The sequence below is a fragment of the Oncorhynchus tshawytscha genome, linkage group LG06 (assembly GCF_018296145.1).
Source record: "Oncorhynchus tshawytscha isolate Ot180627B linkage group LG06, Otsh_v2.0, whole genome shotgun sequence".
Taxonomy (NCBI): domain Eukaryota; kingdom Metazoa; phylum Chordata; class Actinopteri; order Salmoniformes; family Salmonidae; genus Oncorhynchus; species Oncorhynchus tshawytscha.
In genome coordinates this window covers 12,976,680-12,999,023 of record NC_056434.1, presented here as the reverse complement: position 1 = coordinate 12,999,023, position 22,344 = coordinate 12,976,680, and the positions used below count along the sequence as shown (strand labels likewise).

Sequence of the window (22,344 nt, the reverse complement as noted above, 5' to 3'; positions counted from 1 at the left end):
GATTTGTCTTGAGGTAACACTGAGCTCACAGGCTTATGTACCAGAATCAAATATTTCAATTTTTTTAGCCACGACCAAAGTAGGTGGAGTTCAAACCACAAGTTGGGAAACACAGCATGGTCTCCAGCGGTGCTTAGAAATGTGGAATGAAAGTGTGTGTGTGTGTGTGTTTGACTGTATGTGTGTGTTTGCATGCATGTGTGTGTGTGATATAGTGAGTGAATGACAGATAGAATGAGAAAGGGATGTAGTACTGAGATGTTGGGCTGGTCCATTTTTAGCCCAGTCGGATTGTCTAAATTGTCTAAATGATCATTATGTAGCTAATAATGGGGGTAGATTTTTGGTCCCAGTCCGCCCGCCCGCGTGTGTGTGTGTGTCAGTACATGCTTGTCTTTTGTTCCTGACTGTCCATCTGATTCTCTGATTCAGCAGACTGTGTATCACCCCGTGACCTGGTTGCCATAGAGCCAGTCGGACCATGGCCGGCGGTGTGGGGGAGAGCCAGCTTCAGAGGATTATCAGAGATCTGCATGGTACACTGCCATTGTGTGTTTTTGTGTGCGTGTGCGTGACTGCGTGTGACTTCTCGCGTGTCGGTCCCTTTGTAACAACCAGTGCGTGCGGGCCTGTGTGATAGTTACAGGGGTAGACCACCACTGTCGGCTGACATCGAGAGTCAGAGAGGGAGAGAAAGATAGAAAGAGAGTAGGATCACAGAGGTAGAGAAAGTGACAGAAGGGTTGCAGTGGCCTCGATGTAACTGGCTTGGCCTCGGCTTCAAGCCCGACAGCATTTCTTTCCACACATTGGTTGTCCGGTCTCCTCATTGGGACGACATCATGGAGCCGACCCTCTCCCCCAGTCCCCGGGGTGTACCCCCCAGGGTGTGGCTGGGGCGACAGAGAGGCCCTGTCGGCATGCAGCGAGGGAGAGAGGGGGTGCTTAGCCTCAGGCTGCACCCGTCACGGGTGTCTTTCCTGTTTTTACGCTGGATGAGAGGCAAGTGGGTAATTGTACTGAGCTGGGATGTGTGAGGAGGGGGTCATCTGTGTGGAGTTAGAGGTTGTGGGTAGGGGTTGGGGAGACATGCCTGGGTGGATATACTGGGCTTTTGACTCCATCTGATTTGACCTGTATATGACCTGGAAACCATTGAAATGTATCCAGGGCACTGTGAGGATATTACATCTGACTGTGTGTACTGTATTTTTGGTACATTGTAATGGTTTCTGTGCCCACTTAAAACGTTCCACAGATACTGTGCCTATTGGCCTAGATCGATTTACGTTTTTTTTTGTTTAGTTCAGGAGAAAGAGGCTACCAGGTCAGGGACGATCACAGTAATGTGTTTCTCTCAACAGGTAAAGCTCGTGTAGTAGAAACTCCGTTCCTGTCAGCTGTGTATGAGTGAGGGGAATACTTGTGTAACGTTGATGTACAGTACCAGTCAAAAGTTTGGACACACCTACTCGTTCCAGGGTTTTTCTTTATTTTTTACTATTTTCTACATTCTACAATAATAGTGGAGACATCAAAACTATGAAATACCACATATGGAACCATGTAGTAACCAAAAAAGTGTTAAACAAATCAAAATATATTTTATATTTGAGATTCTTCAAAGTAGCCACCCTTTACCTTGATGACAGCTTTGCACACTCTTGGCATTCTCTCAACCAGCTTCATGAGGTAGTCACCTGGAATCCATTTCAATTAACAGGTGTGCGTTGTTAAAAGTGAATTTGTGGAATTTCTTTCCTTAATGCATTTGAGCCAATCAGTTGTGTTGTGACAAGATAGCGGTGATATACAGAAGACAGCCCTATTTGGTAAAATATCAAGTCCACGTTATGGCAAGAACAGCTGTGCTGCATCAGATGACCTGGCCTCCGCAATCACCCGACCTCAACCCAATTGAGATGGTTTGGGATGAGTTGGACCGCAGAGTGAAGGAAAAGAAGCCAACAAGTGCTCATCATATGTGGGAACTCCTTCAGGACTGTTGGAAGCTGGTTGAGAGAATGCCAAGAGTGTGCAAAGCTGTCATTAAGGCGAAGGGTAGCTACTTTGAAGAATCTCAAATATAAAATATATTTTGATTTGTTTAACACTTTTTGGGTTTCTACATGATTACATACATGCTATTTCATAGCTTTATGTCTTCACTATTATTATTCAATGTAGAACATCTTATAAATAGAGAAAAAACATCTGTCTCTCTCTCTCTCTCTCTCTCTCTCGTCCTCTCTCTGAACCACAGATGCTGTTACTGAGCTCACTAAAGAGTACAGGGAGAATGGGGAGCCAATCACAGATGATAGTCCCAATCTGCAGAAATTCTCCTACAAACTGGAGTACCTTCTACAGGTGAGTCACTCACTGTTCATAGACAGTGGTATAGTACGAACAGTGTTTTCCCTTTCTTTAGGCGGGACCAAGGCCTCAAAGCAACATCCAGGATTGGTTAATTAATCAAAACATCTATAGAACAATCCGTTTTTTTTCCTACCAGACACAGATTAAGCAACATGCTTTTCAGTCCAGGATTAGGTTTAATCTGTGTCCAGGAAACCGCCGCACAGAGTCCGAGTCAAATCAAGGCCAACCTGCTATGCTCACCAATATGGCATTGTTCAGATCTCTGCACAGTAGGTCACATGCAATTTGTCGCTAACACGTCATCTACGCTTTTCAGTTTGACCAGAAGGAGAAGACAACATTTCTTGGCACCAGAAAAGACTACTGGGATTATTTCAGCGACTGTCTGGCCAAGATCAAAGGAGCCAACGATGGTATCCGCTTTGTCAAATCCATCCCTGAGGTATTGAGATCAGCACTTTTAGTAATTCATACATAACGTTCTATCTTTAGAGTTCTTTACCACTTTCTTGTGGGTCACAGCAAACACCACTGTCACCATTTCTTTGTACCCTCTATCTGAAGTTATGTATAGCATTACAGTTTCACCAAATGTGAAATAATGAAGGAACAAATTAACTGTATCTACAAATGATCTACCAAATCTACTTTGACGTATCTTTCCCTTGTGTGATTAAACGGATAATACTCCTGACATTGCAGCTGTCACGGATTGCATAATTAACATAGATGCATTCAATTGTCAGTCTAACTGATAAGTGGTTATAAGGGCATGGGGGAATTTAGCGTTCTGCCGGGTAGTGGATACTAGCCATGAAGAAACAAATCATATTTGTTAACAGGATCTACACAACAGATTTAGTTGAATATGGATGATTGATTATAGACCACTTTTGAGGAATGAAAATGTCTGACGAACTTTGATTTGAACTATCCCTTTAATGGACACATTCAGGAAACATACGCTAGTTTAAGGCCTCATTGGCAGAGGAACAGCTATCACATATATTTGCTGTACAGCACTGTGAATATTTCCTGTACTTTTCCCTTCCAGCTGAAGACTTCTCTGGGGAAAGGCAGGGCTTTCATTCGTTACTCCCTGGTGCACCAGCGACTGGCCGACACGCTGCAGCAGTGCCTGATGAACCAAAGGGTGACCAGGTAAAACTCAACCCAGCACAGGATTCACAGAAGGTCATTGGTTGAAATCCCTGTGGCAAAGAGGGGGTCAAGTCTCAAATAAATATCATACTTGGAAACTGCAAAGTGAGCAGACACTTTTTTTTTTCAAATCTCAAACCTGACCCCACTCCAGCAACAGTTTTAGCCGTTAAACATGGGTGCATAGGTCATAGGTTCACGTCTGGGATAGGCTCACGTCTGGCTAAATGAAGGGACTTGTTTATGTTACAGACTACTATTCTGAAATCGATTGTTTCAAGTAAACAACATCTCCTTCCTGATTCTTGTTAGCGCCTTTCATTTCTCTTTTCCTTTGTGGTGTTTTACTTCTGTAAACATTTCCCTGTTCCTCAGGTTAGTAAACACAGTGTGCTTGTTCTTATGTTGCCAAAGGTTACTGGAAGCAGTGTTCAGTGGGAGGGGAGTAGACGTTGTCTGACTCAGTATAGATACAGCATTTTGTACCAATCCGCTTCTCGAAAAGTTACTTCTCCCGTTGTACAGAACCACGTCTATATGCTCTATGTACTTGTGAAATGTACCTGTGTGTTTGTAAAAAGCATGTACATTAGTCCAAAAAAGTACTTTTTGTATGTGTCGAAGTGATTTAATATAAGGAACAATCCAAGTGTGTTAGTGAAGGTATTTCTATGTGAATGTAAGCACGTGTGTGTTGTTATGCCTATCTCTCAACTCATTTCCCTGTATATGCTTCTCTCCTTCTCCTTGCAGTGACTGGTACTATGCTCGCAGCCCCTTGCTGAAATCCCACCTCAGTGTTGACATCGTAAGTCACCTGTATGAACTCAACGAGATCCAGTTTGACGTGGCTTCCAGGGGTCATGACCTTGACTCGTCCTGGCCCACCTTTGCAAGGTAACCAATTGCAAAGTCATTATGTTTATAAATGCACCCCACACTCAAGATGCTGCGCATTGGATTGAGGAATTGATCAAATGTAGACACTTGGTGATGTCACCTCATCACATGTGTGTTTTCTTATCTCCAGGAGGACACTGGGCATGCCCAACTCACCTGGCCACATGTGGAAACCACCCAGTCGCAGCTCCAGCATTAACAGCCTGGCCAGCACATACTCACAGGTACTGATACAGCTCCTCAGAGCTTTTACTCTACTGGGACTAATATGGTTCTATAAGGAGCTAGTCATATCTTGTGAGATCATACAGTATTTCTAGTGATGTCTTAACAATGTGTCAAGTCTGCAGTACTCACTCTAGTACCCCGTTTTTCTAATACCCACCCCCAGCACGCTCATGAGTTCCCCGGCAGTCCTGAGTACGGCCCGGGCATGCTGAGCGAGCTGAACGAGTCGCTGCCTTCCGGCGTGGAGGTAAGCATGTTGGACGAGCTCCGCCTGGAGCTGGACCAGTCAGAGCTGAAGCAGCGGGAGCTCCAAGACAGGGTGCGCCTGATGGGGGAGGAGGGTGCTGAGCTCAAAGGTGTGGTGGTGGAGCTCCAGAGGCAGCTGGATGTGTCGCTGACCGCACAGGAGGAACAGCAGGGTATGCAAGGGACCCTGAAAGCCCTGGAGAGGCGTGAGGAGGCCTTGTCCCGCGAGCTGGAGACCCTGAGGGCTGGGGAGAGGGCCAGGGAAGCAGAACAGCGCCACCTCCAGGAGAAGCTGGTGGCCGCAGAGGGGAAGAACGTAGAACTAATGGCCAAGCTGGACGGTGTGTTGGATGAGAAGGGCCAGCAGGTGACCAGCTATTTTGATTCAGCACAGAAGATCCACGAGCTGCTGGACAGACTGAAGGAGGCAGAGGGGGGGAAGATAGAGGCTCTGGCAGAGGGAGAGGATAGGAGGCAGCAGGCCGAGAAGCTGGCAAATGAGCTAAGGGTCAAGGAGGTGGCAGCAAAGGAGGATGAGGCCAAGCTGGAGGCGCTGTCAAAGTCTGCTGCAGAGGAGAAGTCTAAGTTCGCAGAGTGTGCAGAGGAGCAGTGTAACGCCATTGACAAGCTACAGGGGGCATTGACTTTGAGGGAGAAGGAGGCCAGCAACCTACAGAGGCAGCTGCATGACCTCCAGAGTGCTCTGGAAGAAAGGGAGATACAGGCCGAGGAGGCCAGGGACAGGGCGCAGGAAGAGAAAGAGGAGATCCAGGGAAGCATGGGCAATCTGAAAGAAGCCTTGGAGGTGGAACTCCTCTACCTGAAGAAGCAGTTGAAGACCAGAGAGGCGGAGCTGCTCTCCAGCACCCAGAAGCTCCAGCACCTGGAGGTCCAGAGCCATAGCCTGACCACAGAGCGCGATGGCCTGAGCGCCAACCTCTCAGAACTGGAGTCCAGCGTCAGGGAGCAAGCCAATAGGATCGAGGAGTACAAGACCCAGTGCACCAACCTGATGGAGCTGAACGGGAAGTTGCTGGGCACAGTGAAGAGGAATGAGGAGCTGAAGAAGGAGCTGGCAGAAAGCCGGGTAGCCCTTGAGGGTGAGGTGGCTGCTCTGAGGGCCTCTGACAAGCAGTTGAGGAGCCAGCTGGACGACGCCAAAGTGACTGTGGATGAGAAGGACAGGAGGCTGCGTGAGGAGAACCGGGCCTTGGACGAGAGTCTGCAGAGGGCAGCCATGGCTGCCGAGGTGTCAGACGCCGCCGGCAAACGGCTGGAGCGGGAGAACCTAGGCCTGAGGGAGGAGCAGGCCACAGTGAGGGCGGCCCTGAGCTCCATGCAGGATGAGCTGAAGGCCATCCATGGGCAGATCGGAGAGCTGGAGAAGAGCTTGGGTCGGTCCCGCAGGAGTGAGGCCAGCCTGCAGGAGCAGCTCAAAGACCGGCAGGCCCGGCTCGAGAACAAGGAGAAAGGCTGTGTAGAGCTCCAGGCCAGGGTGGAGGCCCTAGAGGCCAGGGGTAGGGCACTGGAGAAGGCTAAGACAGATGCAGAAAAGGCCTGCGCCAAAAAGACAAAGCTGATAGAGAGGGTCACCACCGAGAAGCAAACGGTGGAGAGAACCCAGCTAGTGAGGAGCTCTGCCCAGGCCAAGGAGAGCCAGGAGATAGCTGCCAAAATGACCATGGTAGAGGGCCAGCTGGAGGTGAACATGAAGGAAGTGACCAGGCTCCAGGCAGAAGTGTTGGATCTGAGGGTGCAGCTGAACACCTCTGCGGAGGACAGGATGAGGAGCCAGGCCCAGCTGGAGGTCACGGAGGCCCAGAGAGACGAACACAGGACCCTAACGGAGCAGCTTAAAGCCCAGACCGAGGCACTCAACCAGAGGCACGTAGCCGAGCTCCTGCAGTGCAATGAGAGGGAAGAGGCACTGAGCAGGGAGCGTGACCGGGTGGAGGCAGCCACCCGGGCAGAATTGGCCGCCGCTGAGGCCTCCGCCAGAGGAGAGCTGGCCACACTCAAGACCCAGAACGAGAGGCTGGCCATGGAGAATGCTGAGACACGCGAGAGCCTCCACCGGGCCAATACAGAGATGGCAGAGCTTGGGATGACCATATGTAGACTGACGGCAGAAAGGGAGGAGGCCAAGGAAGGCTGGGCGGGGGAGGCAGGCAGGATAGGGGAGCTAGAAGAGCGGACGTCCAGGGAGGTGGAGCGGCAGGAGGCTTGCATGGCCGCCCTTCGCCAGGAGAACGCCAGCCTGAGAGAGGAGCTGAGGATGATGGAGAACCTTCCGGCAGCCATGCTGGAACTCCAGGAGAAGCTGGAGAAGGCGGAGGGCCAGGTGAGGAGTCTCAAAGACTCAAGTCGGGAGGAGATGGAGGCGGTCAAGTTCCAGATGAGCTCCGAGAGCATGAATCATCAGAACCAGATCAAGGTGAGTTTGACTGGAGTTCTGTGAAAAGCGTGTGCCTTGGGGGAATCCTGGACAGGAGCAAAATCATATCATTAAGGCGGCACATGAAAGGGCAGTTTATGGTGTATTTCCACCCAGTGTTTACCCAAAAGTCTCAGACTTCTCTGTTTCCATCTGCGCGGGTCAGCACCCGTGTCTCACTGGGCCATGACTCAGGCGGACCTGCTCTAACTTGGGGCCAAAGCCAGGCCACTGGTACTTTTCAGCTGACATTTATATAACAATGTCTGACTGTGGACTTCAACACCCAGTGGAGGATGTTGATTCTGCTCTTCACAAATCCTCACTGTCAGCCCTAACTACGGAGACACAATTTCCCTAGTATATCATAAGGGTGTATACACTAGTGTAACACTGGTGTTAGTCGAAAAGCAGCATTAAGAGCAATGTGATTAATAAAACAGTTAATGATTACTTGGCACCATTTGAATACCTGTGTGTTTTACTCTCCATTAGAACACATGTGTGTTTTACTCTCCATTAGAACACATGTGTGTTTTACTCTCCATTAGAACACCTGTGTGTTTTACTCTCCATTAGAACACCTGTGTGTTTTACTCTCCATTAGAACACATGTGTGTTTTACTCTCCATTAGAACACATGTGTGTTTTACTCTCCATTAGAACACCTGTGTGTTTTACTCTCCATTAGAACACCTGTGTGTTTTACTCTCCATTAGAACACCTGTGTGTTTTATTAGAACACCTGTGTGTTTTACTCTCCATTAGAACACCTGTGTGTTTTACTCTCCATTAGAACGCCTGTGTGTTTTACTCTCCATTAGAACACCTGTGTGTTTTACTCTCCATTAGAACACCTGTGTGTTTTACTCTCCATTAGAACACCTGTGTGTTTTACTCTCCATTAGAACGCCTGTGTGTTTTACTCTCCATTAGAACGCTTGTGTGTTTTACTCTCCATTAGAACGCTTGTGTGTTTTACTCTCCATTAGAATGCCTGTGTGTTTTACTCTTCATTTGAACACCTGTGTGCTTTACTCTCTATCTATCCAGAGTGTGAATGATGAGCTGGGGAAACTGAGAGTCCAGCTGCCAAAAGAGCTGGAAAAGGTGTCCGGTCTGGAGGCCAAAGTCTCAGAGTTAGAGGTCTGTATCTTCACCTCTTCACATTATTCACATACAGTGCATTCGGAAAGTATTCAGACCCCTTGACTTTTTCCAAATTTTGTTACAATATAGCCTTATTCTAAAATATATTACATTGTTTTTTTTATCTTCATCAATCTACACACAATACCTCATAATGACAAAGAAAAAACAGGTTTCAATACATTGTTGCAAATTTACAATAAAAAAACTACTGAAATTATCACATTTACAAAAGTATTACTCAGTACTTTGTTGAAGCACCTTTGGCAGCGATTACAGTCTTCAGTCTTCTTGTGTATGACGCTACGAGCTTGGCACACCTGTATTTGGGGAGTTTCTCCCATTCTTCTCCACAGATCATGTCAAACTCTGTCAGGTTGAATGGGGAGCATCACTGCACAGCTATTTTCAGGTCTCTCCAGTTATGTTCGACCTGGTTCATGTCCAGGCTCTGGCTGGGCCACTTAAGGACATTCAGAGACTTGTCCCGAAGCCACTCCTTGGTTGTCTTGGCTGTGTGCTTAGGGTTGTTGTTCTGTTGGAAGGTGAACCTTCGCCCCAGTCTGAGGTCATGAGCGCTCTGGAGCAGGTTTTCATCAAGGATCTCTCTGTACTTTGCTCCGTTTGTCTTTTACTTGATCCTGACTAGTCTCCAAGTCCTTGCCACTGAAAAACATCCCCATAGCATGATGCTGCCACCACCATGCTTCACTGTAGGGGCGGTGCCAGGTTTCCTCCAGACGTGACGCTTGGCATTCAGGCCAAAGAGTTAAATCTTGGTTTCATCAGACCAGAGAATCTTGTTTCTCGTGGTCTGAGAGTCTTTAGGTGCCTTTTGGCAATCTCCAAGTGGGCTGTCATGTGCCTTTTACTGAGGAGTGGCTTCCGGCTGGCCACTCTACAATAAAGGCCTGATTGGTGAAGTGCTGCTTCCTTCTGGAAGGTTCTCCCATCTCCACAGAGGAACTCTGGAGCTAACCAAGGCCCTTCTCCCCCAATTGCTCAGTTTGGCCGGTCGGCCAGCTCTAGGAAGAGTCTTTGTGGTTCCAAACTTCTTCCATTTAAGAATGATGGAGGCCACTGTGTTCATGAGGACCTTCAATGCTGCAGACGTTTTTTGTTACTCTTCCCCAGATCTGTGCCTCGACACAATCCTGTCTCGGAGCTCTACAGACAATTCCTTCGACCTCATGGCTTGTTTTTTGCTCTGACATGCACTGTCAACTGTGGGACCTTATATAGACAGGTGTGTGTCTTTCCAAATCATGTCCAATCAATTGAATTTAGCACAGGTGGACTCCAATCAAGTTGTAGAAACATCTCAAGGATGATCAATGGAAACAGGATGCACCTGAGCTCAATTTCGAATCTAGTAGCAAAGGGTCTGAATACTTATGTACAGAAGGAAGGTATTTCTGTTTTTTATTCGTAATCCATTTGCAAAAATTTCTTAACTTGCTTTTGCTTTGTCAATATTGGGTATCGTGATGATTTTTTTTTTATGTCATCAATTTTAAAATAAGGCTGTAACATAACACAATGTGGGAAAAGTCCAAGGGTCTGAATACTTTCCGAATGCACAGTATGACAAGAGTGCAATATAACAGAGTCTTCAATCCCTTGTCTTGTAATGTATTTTCTCTGTAATGTCTTTTGTCTGTAATGTATATTTCGTTATATGCCGGAACCCAGTAAGACTAGCTGTCGCCATTGGCGTCACCATGGGGATCCTAATAAATCACAATCATAAATAGCTGACATTGAAATAGCTGAAAGCAAAGAATCAGTGATAAGAATTCATAAGATGATCATATAATTGGGTGGATGACAACATCAGATGTGCACACGTCCAGCCTGTCTGCTCTGGCGTATGTTTTTACGTTTTCATTAGAGATGCCTAGGAATACATATGAGGGAGGGCAAAGAAATTCATATGAAAGAAGAGCAGGCCTGTACACACTTGACCGGTTTAATTAATACGAAACAGATTAGAGTTCGGTGTTCATCAGCCGAGTATGATAAAACAGAGAGCAGAGTGGTCTTAATCTCCTTCCTGTCCTTGCCTAGACAGGATGTGACACATTGTAATTAATCTGCCTGTACTGTGCTATGATAATCTGAGTGAAGGAGAGAGAGAGGCTGTTCATTTACAAAGCAACGCTCCTCTGTAGACTTCTTAATCCTTGGTCTGTATTAATTTATCAACCGATCAAACACCTGTTTCTGAAAGTTTGTTGGTTCTATTTTTATAACTACTGCATGTTATGATTATGTTTGATGAAGGGGGTGAATGAGGAGTACTCACGGCTGATTGGAGAGAAGGATGCTCACATCACAAAGTCCGAAGCAGCCATTTGTCAGAGTGAGGGAGAGATTCAGCACCTAAGAGACTCTGTCACCAGGTAAGGCTATAACCCCGGCATTTACCTATTATACCCCACACAGAAAACAACCTTTCCATTTAGATGAGCTAAGTAGCTTGTCTTAAGATATTTTTAAACGCATCGTACAGAATCGACAAGACAATTCTGTCTGCTATTCTCTTATGTAAGTGCATGAGTCAAAGATTATGTCCCTGATTGAGTCTGTAATACCAACATGTTTCAAGCAGACCACCATAGTCCCTGTGCCCAAAAACACAAAGGCAACCTGCCTAAATGACTACAGACCCGTAGCACTCACATCAGTAGCCAAGTGCTTTGAAAGGCTGGTAATGGCTCACATCAACACCATTATCCCATAGACCATAGACCCACTCCAATTTGCATACCGCCCAAACAGATCCACAGATGATGCAATCTCTATTGCACTCCACACTGCCCTTTCCCACCTGGACAAAAGGAACACTAATGCGAGAATGCTATTCATTGACTACAGCTCAGCATTCAACACCATAGTACCCTCAAAGCTCATCACTAAGCTAAGGATCCTGCGACTAAACACCTCCCTCTGCAACTGGATCCTGGACTTCCTGATGGGCCGCCCCCAGGTGGTGAGGGTATGTAGCAACACATCTGCCACGCTGATCCTCGACACCGGAGCCCCCCAGGGGTGCGTGCTCAGTCCCCTCCTGTACTCCCTGTTCACCCACGACTGCATGGCCAGGCACGACTCCAACACCATCATTAAGTTTGCAGACGACATAACAGTGGTAGGCCTGAGCACCGACAAGACAGCCTATAGGGAGAAGGTCAGAGACCTGGCCGGGTGGTGCCAGAATAAAAACCTACCCCTCAATGTAACCAAGACTAAGGAGATGATTGTGGACTACAGGAAAAGGAGGACTGAGTACGCCCGGGGCTGTAGTCGTACACACTCCCTCTTCCATTCTCTTAAAGTAACTGTCCAGTATTTCCAGATTTCTATGAAATATGGCCTATAATTAATTTCAAGTTGTTATTATTAAGTATGTTAAAAAGCAGCTTTCATGTGTTGGAAATATGTGGGAGTACCACAACAACAAAATGGGGTGGGCGTACACCAGTCATTAAAATATTCATGGGAGTAGACCGCTGATTGGCCAGCTCAGCCAACAAGCCAACATGACATCATGCTCTATGAGGAAATAGCAAGCACTTTTTAAACAATCTTTTTGAGATACAAGTTTGAGGTGGGGTTTTTAAAGTGTTTTTTTTCTCCAATTTATGTTTTGGCCACATATACTAGTATAGATCAAGTCAACAACATTATTTGGGATGAGTTAACAGAATATTAACTTGTACAAATATTCAGTGGACAGTTAAAGCCAATTTATGCTTAATCCAGAAATTCGATCCGGAGGCTCTGTACAGAGAGTGTGATGCAATTGCGGAGCCTCTGGAGGCTTGCGAAGGCCAAATCGAGCTAGCTCCGCACTGCGAAGGGCTCCGTATAGCTCCGCATTGACATGATTGGTTGATGGTAGGTGGGGGCAGGAGGTCCTGTATAAATACAATCTAACTTCCTTCACAACTTCCTTCACAACAGCTCGGCTCTGCTCCGCGAAGCGCAAGAAGTATGAATGCTCTGACTTCTGTGGAGTCCGCATCGCAGTAAATGCTGTACGGCCACTGCAGATGTCGGATTGACCATGCAGAGCCTTGTACTTTAATATTTTTCTCTCCCTTATCTCTCTGTCATTTAGTGCTGAGGAGGCTCTCTCAACGGTCCAGGCGGTGTGTGAGGAGCTAAAGCAGAAACTGGAGCAGGCCGAGGTGGACAAACGTAGTTATTACCTTAGGACGACCGCAGAGATCGACGACCTATACCGAACCAAGAGCACCCTGGAGGAGCGCCTCATCGAACTTATCAAGTACGACCTAGTCCCTCCTCTGCACTATCCTGAGCGCAGGAAGAAAAAGACAAAGCGACAGCTGAACCTTTGATCTGTAGATCTAAGACAGGCTTTTGTTTAGAAACTGGAAAGGGTGTTGTTGTTTTCTGCCTTCGTTTGGGTGATCAGATAGCAAGGTCTAGTTCTACCCTCTTGGCTGAGTCCTGTGGGGAGTGTGTCCTCTGAGGATGCTCTCCCATAGCGAGCAGTGTGGGTCTTTGTCATGTCATCTCACCACTGACAGTCTCATCTGATGAAAAGGAGGGAGGGAGGGATCTGATGAAAAGGAGGGAGAGAGGGATCTAATGAAAAGGAGGGAGAGAGGGACCTGACATAAAGGAGGGAGAGAGGGATCTGACATAAAGGAGGGAGAGAGGGATCTGACATAAAGGAGGGAGAGAGGGGATCTGACATAAAGGAGGGAGAGAGGGATCTGACATAAAGGAGGGAGAGAGGGATCTGACGAAAAGGAGGGAGAGAGGGATCTGACGAAAAGGAGGGAGGGAGGGATCTGACGAAAAGGAGGGAGAGAGGGATCTGACATAGAGGGAGGGATCTGACAAAAGGAGGGAGAGAGGGATCTGACATAAAGGAGGGAGAGAGGGATCTGACGAAAAGGAGGGAGAGAGGGATCTGATGAAAAGGAGGGAGAGAGGGATCTGACGAAAAGGAGGGAGAGAGGGATCTGACATAAAGGAGGAGGGATCTGACATAAAGGAGGGAGAGAGGGATCTGACATAAAGGAGGGAGAGAGGGATCTGACATAAAGGAGGGAGAGAGGGATCTGATGAAAAGGAGGGAGGGAGGGATCTGACATAAAGGAGGGAGAGAGGGATCTGACATAAAGGAGGGAGAGAGGGATCTGACATAAAGGAGGGAGGGATCTGACATAAAGGAGGGAGGGAGGGATCTGACATAAAGGAGGGAGGGAGGGATCTGACATAAAGGAGGGAGGGATCTGACATAAAGGAGGGAGAAAGGGATCTGACATAAAGGAGGGAGAAAGGGATCTGACATAAAGGAGGGAGGGAGGGATCTGATGAAAAGGAGGGAGGGAGAGGGATCTGACATAAAGGAGGGAGGGATCTGACATAAAGGAGGGAGAGGGATCTGATCTGACAGAAAGGAGGGAGGGAGGGATCTGACATAAAGGAGGGAGAGAGGGATCTGACAAAGGAGGGAGGGAGGGGAGGGATCTGATGAAAAGGAGGGAGAGAGGGATCTGACATAAAGGAGGGAGGGAGGGATCTGACATAAAGGAGGGAGAGGGGATCTGACAAAGGAGGGGGAGGGAGGGATCTGATGAAAAGGAGGGGGAGGGAGAGATCTGATGAAAAGGAGGGAGAGAGGGATCTGACATTCAAAAAGGAGGGAGAGAGGGGGGATCTGACATAAAGGAGGGAGAGAGGGGGATCTGACAGAAAGGAGGGGGGAGGGATCTGATGAAAAGGAGGGAGGGATCTGATGAAAAGGAGGGAGAGAGGGAGGAAGAGGAAGACAGTGAGAGGGGATATCAAGGAGGAAGACAGGGAGAGGGGATATCAAGGAGGAAGACAGGGAGAGGGGATATCAAGGAGAAAGACAGTGAGAGGGGATATCAAGGAGGAAGACAGTGAGAGGGGGATATCAAGGAGGAAGACAGCGAGAGGGGGATATTAAGAGGGAACAGAAAGCGACAGCTCTCGTCTGCTTATGAATTTTCAGTTTTTTTGGCAGGCATTGCTCTCTCGCTCTTTTTCTGTGTCTGGGTGTGCCTCTCTTTCTCTCTCTCTCTCTCTCTCTCTCTGTGTGTGTGTTTATATGTGTGTGTGTGTCTCTCCTATTTGCATAGCTCTCATCCCCTGTAGGGCATAAAACACAATGCCAGCTCCCCTGGGGTGTCCTTATTTAACCACAATCTTTTTTGTTTGTCTTAATTTACGCCTACATTTTTTTATATTCCAACTGCTCATTGGCAGAGAGACGTACAGTACATCAGAACAGGGGGTCGTTGGAAGTGCATGTAAAATTAGATTAGGACAATATAACCAGAATAGCATGAATAATGATTTTGTTGACCTTATTGAGTTCATTTTTACAGGGACAGTACACATTAATCGACGTTTCAGTAAAAGTGACCGTTTTAGCTCGTTTTCAACCACAGTCCTTGGGGATGTTAGAGAGTCCATGAGCAGGTGGACACTAAGTTTAGTCCTCAAATACCCACAAATCACACAAATTCACTGATTACAAAGAAACCATGCCTAAAGAAACCTAACTGAGCAGACAATATCCTGATGATCAAGAGGGGAACAACCAGACTGATGTAACCCTGTTCTTTTTAACAGCAGGTCCTGCGCTCTGAAGGTATCCGCATGCTTCCCAGCCGGAAGAGTTTGTGCAAATATTATGACAACATTTTGTGACGTTTTTGTTAGTTTTTGATTTACTTACGCTTTTTTCCGGTTGTTCGGGCACAAAACAAATTCTTGAGGCAAGCCGAAGCTGGTAGCCAAAGTCTACGCCCCTACATCAGTGATTGGTCAACAGTAGGGATTCTTCAGTAAAGTCTTTGTTGTCATTCAACGAGAGACGACTCGTTTTTATGCACATTTAGTCATTGAGAAATACTGTTCCAAACATCTTAGTTAGATGTAAAATCACGTGACTAAGATCTTCTCGTCCAAAACGTCAAAGTTAATGACAGATTTCTTAAATTATCTTAGATTAATTCTGGATATTGTGAGGAAGTGAATGCTGGCTACGGCGTCTCAAAATTGACAAACAGTACTATTGACGCTTTTCCCGTGTTTTTCAAGTGAATGTCTTTTATTTGAGCACACCTGTTCGGTTCCGCCGCCAGCGGAACTGAAGCATGCTGACGCCTTAACCGCCCACCTGTGTGTGTCTGTCTTTGGGTTTCTGTCTGTGTGTGTGTTTGTGATCTTTTGGGTCCTTTGTACTTCGATGCTGGATCCAAACATAAAAAATGTATTGTGTGTGTGTGTGTGTGTGTGTGTGTGTGTGTGTGTGTGTGTGTGTGTGTGTGTGTGTGTGTGTGTGTGCTCCTGCAGGGATAAGGATGTTCTGTGGCAGAAATCAGACGCTCTGGAGTTTGAGCAGAAGCTGTGGGCAGAGGAGCGGTTGTTGCAGGACAAGGAGACCACCCACTGCCTGGGCTGCCAGGCCCATTTCACCTGGTGGTTACGCCGACATAACTGCAGGTGGGCACAGAGAGGGCGCTGACTCACTAGATGGCCCTGTTATGTCTTGTTACGGGAACAATAGACAACATGTTAAGCGCTACTAGCAACACAACCAGATAGCAGAGGAAGAGTAGGCATTGATTTGACTGAGATTTCAACTTGTGTTTTCACGCACAATACACTTCCAGTCTTGGCCGAGATTTGGATTAGTGATCAGCGCATGTGTAGTGGGAAAAGGAAGTAAAATCAAACCAATGTTATTTGTCACATGCGCTGAATACAGTGAAATGCGTATTTACAAGCCCTTAACCGACAATTCAGTTTTAAGAAAATTCCCAAAAAAGGGAAGAGATAAGAATAACAAATAATAAAAGAGCAGCAGTAAATAACAATAGCGGGGCTATATACAGGGGGGTACCGGTACAGAGTCAATGTGGAGGCTATATACAGGGTGTTACGGTACAGAGTCAATGTGGAGGCTATATACAGGGTGTTACGGTACAGAGTCAATGTGGAGGCTATATACAGGGGGTACCGGTACAGAGTCAATGCGGAGGCTATATACATGGGGGTACCGGTACAGAGTCAATGTGGAGGCTATATACAGGGGGAACCGGTACAGAGTCATTGTGGAGGCTATATACAGGGGGTACCGGTACAGAGTCAATGCGGAGGCTATATACAGGGGGTACCGGTACAGAGTCAATGCGGAGGCTATATACAAGGTGTTACGGTACAGAATCAATGTGGAGGCTATATACAGGGGGTACCGGTACAGAGTCAATGTGGAGGCTATATACAGGGGGTACCGGTACAGAGTCAATGTGGAGGCTATATACAGGGGGTACCGGTACAGAGTCAATGTGGAGGCTATATACAGGGGGGTACCGCTACAGAGTCAATGTGGAGGCTATATACAGGGGGTACCGGTACAGAGTCAATGTGGAGGCTATATACAGGGGGCTACCAGGTACAGAGTCAATGTGGAGGCTATATACAGGGGGTACCGGTACAGAGTCAATGTGGAGGCTATATACAGGGGTACCGGTACAGAGTCAATGTGGAGGCTATATACAGAGTAGAGGGTGTACCGGTACAGAGTCAATGTGGAGGCTATATACAGGGGTTACCGGTACAGAGTCAATGTGGAGGCTATATACAGGGGTACCGGTACAGAGTCAATGTGGAGGCTATATACAGGGGTTACCGGTGGACAGAGTCAATGTGGAGGCTATATACAGGGGGTACAGAGTCAATGTGGAGGCTATATGAAGGCTATATACAGGGGTACCGGTACAGAGTCAATGTGGAGGCTATATACAGAGGGTACCGGTACAGGGTCAATGTGGAGGCTATATAAAGGGTGTTACGGTACAGAGTCAATGTGGAGGCTATATACAGGGTGTTACGGTACAGAGTCAATGTGGAGGCTATATACAGTGTGTTACGGTACAGAGTCAATGTGGAGGCTATATAAAAGGTGTTACGGTACAGAGTCAATGTGGAGGCTATATACAGGGTGTTACGGTACAGAGTCAATGTGGAGGCTATATACAGAGTGTTACGGTACAGAGTCAATGTGGAGGCTATATACAGGGAGTACCGGTACAGAGTCAATGTGGAGGCTATAGACAGGGTGTTACGGTACAGAGTAAATGTGGAGGCTATATACAGGGTGTTATGGTACAGAGTCAATGTGGAGGCTATATACAGGGGGTACCGGTACAGAGTCAATGTGGAGGCTATATACAGGGGGTACCGGTACAGAGTCAATGTGAAGGCTATATACAGGGGGTACCGGTACAGAGTCAATGTGGAGGCTATATACAGGGGGCTACCGGTACAGAGTCAATGTGGAGGCTATATACAGGGTGTTACGGTACAGAGTCAATGTGGAAGCTATATACAGGGGGTACCGGTACAGAGTCAATGTGGAAGCTATATACAGGGGATACCGGTACAGAGTCAATGTGGAGGCTATATACAGGGGGTACCGGTACAGAGTCAATGTGAAGGCTATATACAGGGGGTACCGGTACAGAGTCAATGTGAAGGCTATATACAGGGGGTACCGGTACAGAGTCAATGTGGAGGCTATATACAGGGTGTTACGGTACAGAGTCAATGTGGAAGCTATATACAGGGGGTACCGGTACAGAGTCAATGTAAAGGCTATATACAGGGGGTACAGAGTCAATATGGAGTCAATGTGCGGGTGCACCGGTGTCGAGGTAATTGAGGTACTGGCAGAGGAAGCTGTAATGGTAGTGCTTCTATTGCTTTTAGAGCTGACTGGACATGTCAGAGAGAGTCGGTGACTTTGTTTTTTTTGTATCGTGGCTTCCACAGACTTCGGTCTGACTGGTAATTTGAATGTAACTCTTGAATTGATGTTGAGAGAAAAGGTGCAGAGTCTATTGAACTGTGATACAATAGTTTCCAGAAATGGAGAAAATCTGAGAGGTTTCAGGTTTTGGGTGAATGTTCCACAGTGTTATAATACTACCGGACACTCTTCTTGTTTCAGGCTGTGTGGACGTGTCTTCTGCTACTACTGTAGTAACAACTTTGTGATGACCAAGCACAGTGGGAAAAAGGAGCGTTGCTGCAGGGAGTGTTACTCCCAGCACAGCGCCGTGGTGGAGAGATTCACCGAGGGTGAGCTGAGCCTCTCCGATACCCAGCCACCTCCCCCCAGTTTTGGTCCTCACTCACCCCCCGAACCAGCCCCCTACAAACCCACTCCCAGGGTTAAAGGTGAGATGTACACACATATGCAAACGCTCAAATATCATACCCCCAATACATGCTAATCTCTCACCATTACCATAACAGGGGAGGTTAGCATTTTTGGGGGGGTATGATATTTATGCCTCTGTAACTCATCATTATTCATGATTCATTCAGGACTATCCATAATCATGGTAGCATCCGCATTGATGTAGAAGTGTTCAGAAACATATTATATTCTTATTTACAATAAAAGTGACTCCAAAATGACAATACATTATTTACCATTCATTGCTATTGGCCACAAAATAATATGAAACACAACCAAAACAAACAAACAGCAAATGCATCCAACAAGTTCGTAGAGTCACAAGCTTGATGAGGTCCTTGTGTGCTAGGAATATGGGACTAAAGACTAAACGTTTGACAACTTTAATACACATATAAGTGAATCTGCTCCAATATTCTTGGTCCCCCCCATGGGGGGACTTTATAAAAAGTGGTGTGGGGTGCCGGCCACCCCTCAGAGCCTGGTTCCTCTCTAGGTTTATTCCTAGGTTCCTGCCTTTCTAGGGAGTGTTTCTTATCCACTGTGCTTCTACAGTGCCTTGCGAAAGTATTTGGCCCCCTTGAACTTTGCGACCTTTTGCCACATTTCAGGCTTCAAACATAAAGATATAAAACTGTATTTTTTTGTGAAGAATCAACAACAAGTGTGACACAATCATGAAGTGGAACGACATTTATTGGATATTTCAAACTTTTTTAACAAATCAAAAACTGAAAAATTGGGCGTGCAAAATTATTCAGCCCCTTAAGTTAATACTTTGTAGCGCCACCTTTTGCTGTGATTACAGCTGTAAGTCGCTTGGGCTATGTCTCTATCAGTTTTGCACATCGAGAGACTGAAATTTTTTCCCATTCCTCCTTGCAAAACAGCTCGAGCTCAGTGAGGTTGGATGGAGAGCATTTGTGAACAGCAGTTTTCAGTTCTTTCCACAGATTCTCGATTGGATTCAGGTCTGGACTTTGACTTGGCCATTCTAACACTTGGATATGTTTATTTTTGAACCATTCCATTGTAGATTTTGCTTTATGTTTTGGATCATTGTCTTGTTGGAAGACAAATCTCCATCCCAGTCTCAGGTCTTTTGCAGACTCCATCAGGTTTTCTTCCAGAATGGTCCTGTATTTGGCTCCATCCATCTTCCCATCAATTTTAACCATCTTCCCTGTCCCTGCTGAAGAAAAGCAGGCCCAAACCATGATGCTGCCACCACCATGTTTGACAGTGGGGATTGTGTGTTCAGGGTGATGAGCTGTGTTGCTTTTACGCCAAACATAACGTTTTGCATTGTTGCCAAAAAGTTCCATTTTGGTTTTATCTGACCAGAGCACCTTCTTCCACATGTTTATGTCTCCCAGGTGGCTTGTGGAAAACTTTAAACGACACTTTTTATGGATATCTTTAAGAAATGGCTTTCTTCATGCCACTCTTCCATAAAGGCCAGATTTGTGCAATATACGACTGATTGTTGTCCCATGGACAGAGTCTCCCACCTCAGCTGTAGATCTCTGCAGTTCATCCAGAGTGATCATGGGCCTCTTGGCTGCATCTCTGATCAGTCTTCTCCTTGTATGAGCTGAAAGTTTAGAGGGACGGCCAAGTCTTGGTAGATTTGCAGTGGTCTGATACTCCTTCCATTTCAATATTATCGCTTGCACAGTGCTCCTTGGGATGTTTAAAGCTTGGGAAATCTTTTTGTATCCAAATCCGGCTTTAAACTTCTTCACAACAGTATCTCGGACCTGCCTGGTGTGTTCCTTGTTCTTCATGATGCTCTCTGCGCTTTTAACGGACCTCTGAGACTATCACAGTGCAGGTGCATTTATACGGAGACTTGATTACACACAGGTGGATTGTATTTATCATCATTAGTCATTTAGGTCAACATTGGATCATTCAGAGATCCTCACTGAACTTCTGGAGAGAGTTTGCTGCACTGAAAGTAAAGGGGCTGAATAATTTTGCACGCCCAATTTTTCAGTTTTTGATTTGTTAAAAAAGTTTGAAATATCCAATAAATGTCGTTCCACTTCATGATTGTGTCACACTTGTTGTTGATTCTTCACAAAAAAATACAGTTTTATATCTTTATGTTTGAAGCCTGAAATGTGGCAAAAGGTCGCAAAGTTCAAGGGGGCCGAATACTTTCGCAAGGCACTGTACATCTGCATTGCTTGCTGTTTGGGGTTTTAGGCTGGGTTTCTGTACATCACTTTGTGACATCTAATATAAAAAGGACTTTATAAATGTGATTGATTCTAGGGGTTTACCTTGTTCTGAGCTAAAATGGAAACATTTTTAAATCTAATTTCTTACTCTCCATTCTGCTTTACTGCTTTCATTTGAAAATGACAAAACTCGTAGCGGAGATTGCGTTGCCAATCATTGGCATTGTTTTGTCACAACATGGTACTGGGATGTCACAAATGTATGACTACTAGAGAAATGACACTTCAAGAAATCTTTATAGTCCCTAAAGAGCAGTTCTTTTGTGGAAAGTTACAAAGCGTAACAACAAATCCCAATGACATACATCATCATCACATTTCTGAAATCTGTCAGACAAGATAGGCAGAGGTGAAAGTTAGTCGGAACGGTCCGGGACCGACAAAATAAATAGTGGGAGAACACCGTACTGGTAAAACATAAGCCTATCACAATCATTGAAACATAGATTCCAATAAATTTGTATTCATTTATTTAACTAGGCAAGTCAGTTAAGAACAAATTCTTATTTTCAATGACGGCCTAGGAACAGTGGGTTAACTGCCTGTTCAGGGGCAGAACGACAGATTGTCAGCTTGGGGGTTTGAACTTGCAACCTTCCGGTTACTAGTCCAACGCTCTTACACTATCTATCATTTACACATGTCAGTCCCATCAAAAATGAGTGAATAGACTTGACAATCACCGAATGTCATTCATAAAACTTTTATTTTAGAGGAATAGAGTGGAATAGAGTGGAATAGCCTAATAGTTGGAATAGTAACTGAAGTCTGGACACTGACTGTAGCCTCACATGTAGCCTATTATAATGTTAACTCCTGTAGAATTAAGTGTTCCTGGCAGTAAAATGATAGACCAAATGTTAATTTTGTCTCGGGAACAGGAGTAGAGAAATATAGCATCTTGAGAGAATGCGAATGTGTGGTTAGGGACCTGGGCCTAGATTCACAAAACACTTTTTATAGAAAAATAAATAAGAAGAAATCAAGTTTAGAAGATAGTTCGTAAGTGCAAATTCTCAACAATATTTTAAGATTTCATGATTTTCTTACAAACTTTTAAAATATCTTTTTATGAACTTCTTAACTATCTTCTTAAGATCATTGTCACTAGGCAACCGATTTAGCTATCTAGCTTGCAATGGTAATCATGTTAGCATATTTCCGACTGAGATTACAGTTCTAAAACCTAATCAATGTTAAAATAATCAATACTGAAACTTTTAGATAAAGTTTGTAAGTGAATGAAACATGTTCAATTGCTTTGATTAGCTTATTCTCTCACTGCCCTGAGTTTAAGAGAGGGTTTAGCCATCTTGGAACGA

General features: G+C 45.8%; 1 protein-coding gene across 2 annotated transcripts in view; it reads left to right on the top strand.

The window, feature by feature from the left end:
* The window catches only part of LOC112252057 (FYVE and coiled-coil domain-containing protein 1-like), a 39,543-nt gene that overhangs the window by 5,264 nt on the left and 11,935 nt on the right, over positions 1-22,344 (top strand). Inside the window, exons 2-13 of one of the 2 annotated variants that reach the window (XM_024422965.1) lie at positions 436-536; positions 2,264-2,370; positions 2,699-2,824; positions 3,437-3,543; positions 4,297-4,440; positions 4,574-4,667; positions 4,835-7,351; positions 8,405-8,497; positions 10,784-10,902; positions 12,624-12,791; positions 15,866-16,015; positions 18,525-18,754. In XM_024422965.1, the coding sequence (XP_024278733.1) occupies positions 482-536; positions 2,264-2,370; positions 2,699-2,824; positions 3,437-3,543; positions 4,297-4,440; positions 4,574-4,667; positions 4,835-7,351; positions 8,405-8,497; positions 10,784-10,902; positions 12,624-12,791; positions 15,866-16,015; positions 18,525-18,754 (3,910 nt within the window). In that variant the 5' untranslated portion in view covers positions 436-481. Of the gene's footprint in view, positions 1-432; positions 537-2,263; positions 2,371-2,698; positions 2,825-3,436; positions 3,544-4,296; positions 4,441-4,573; positions 4,668-4,834; positions 7,352-8,404; positions 8,498-10,783; positions 10,903-12,623; positions 12,792-15,865; positions 16,016-18,524; positions 18,755-22,344 lie in introns of both variants that reach the window. The other variant, XM_024422966.2, reaches the window with a different exon arrangement.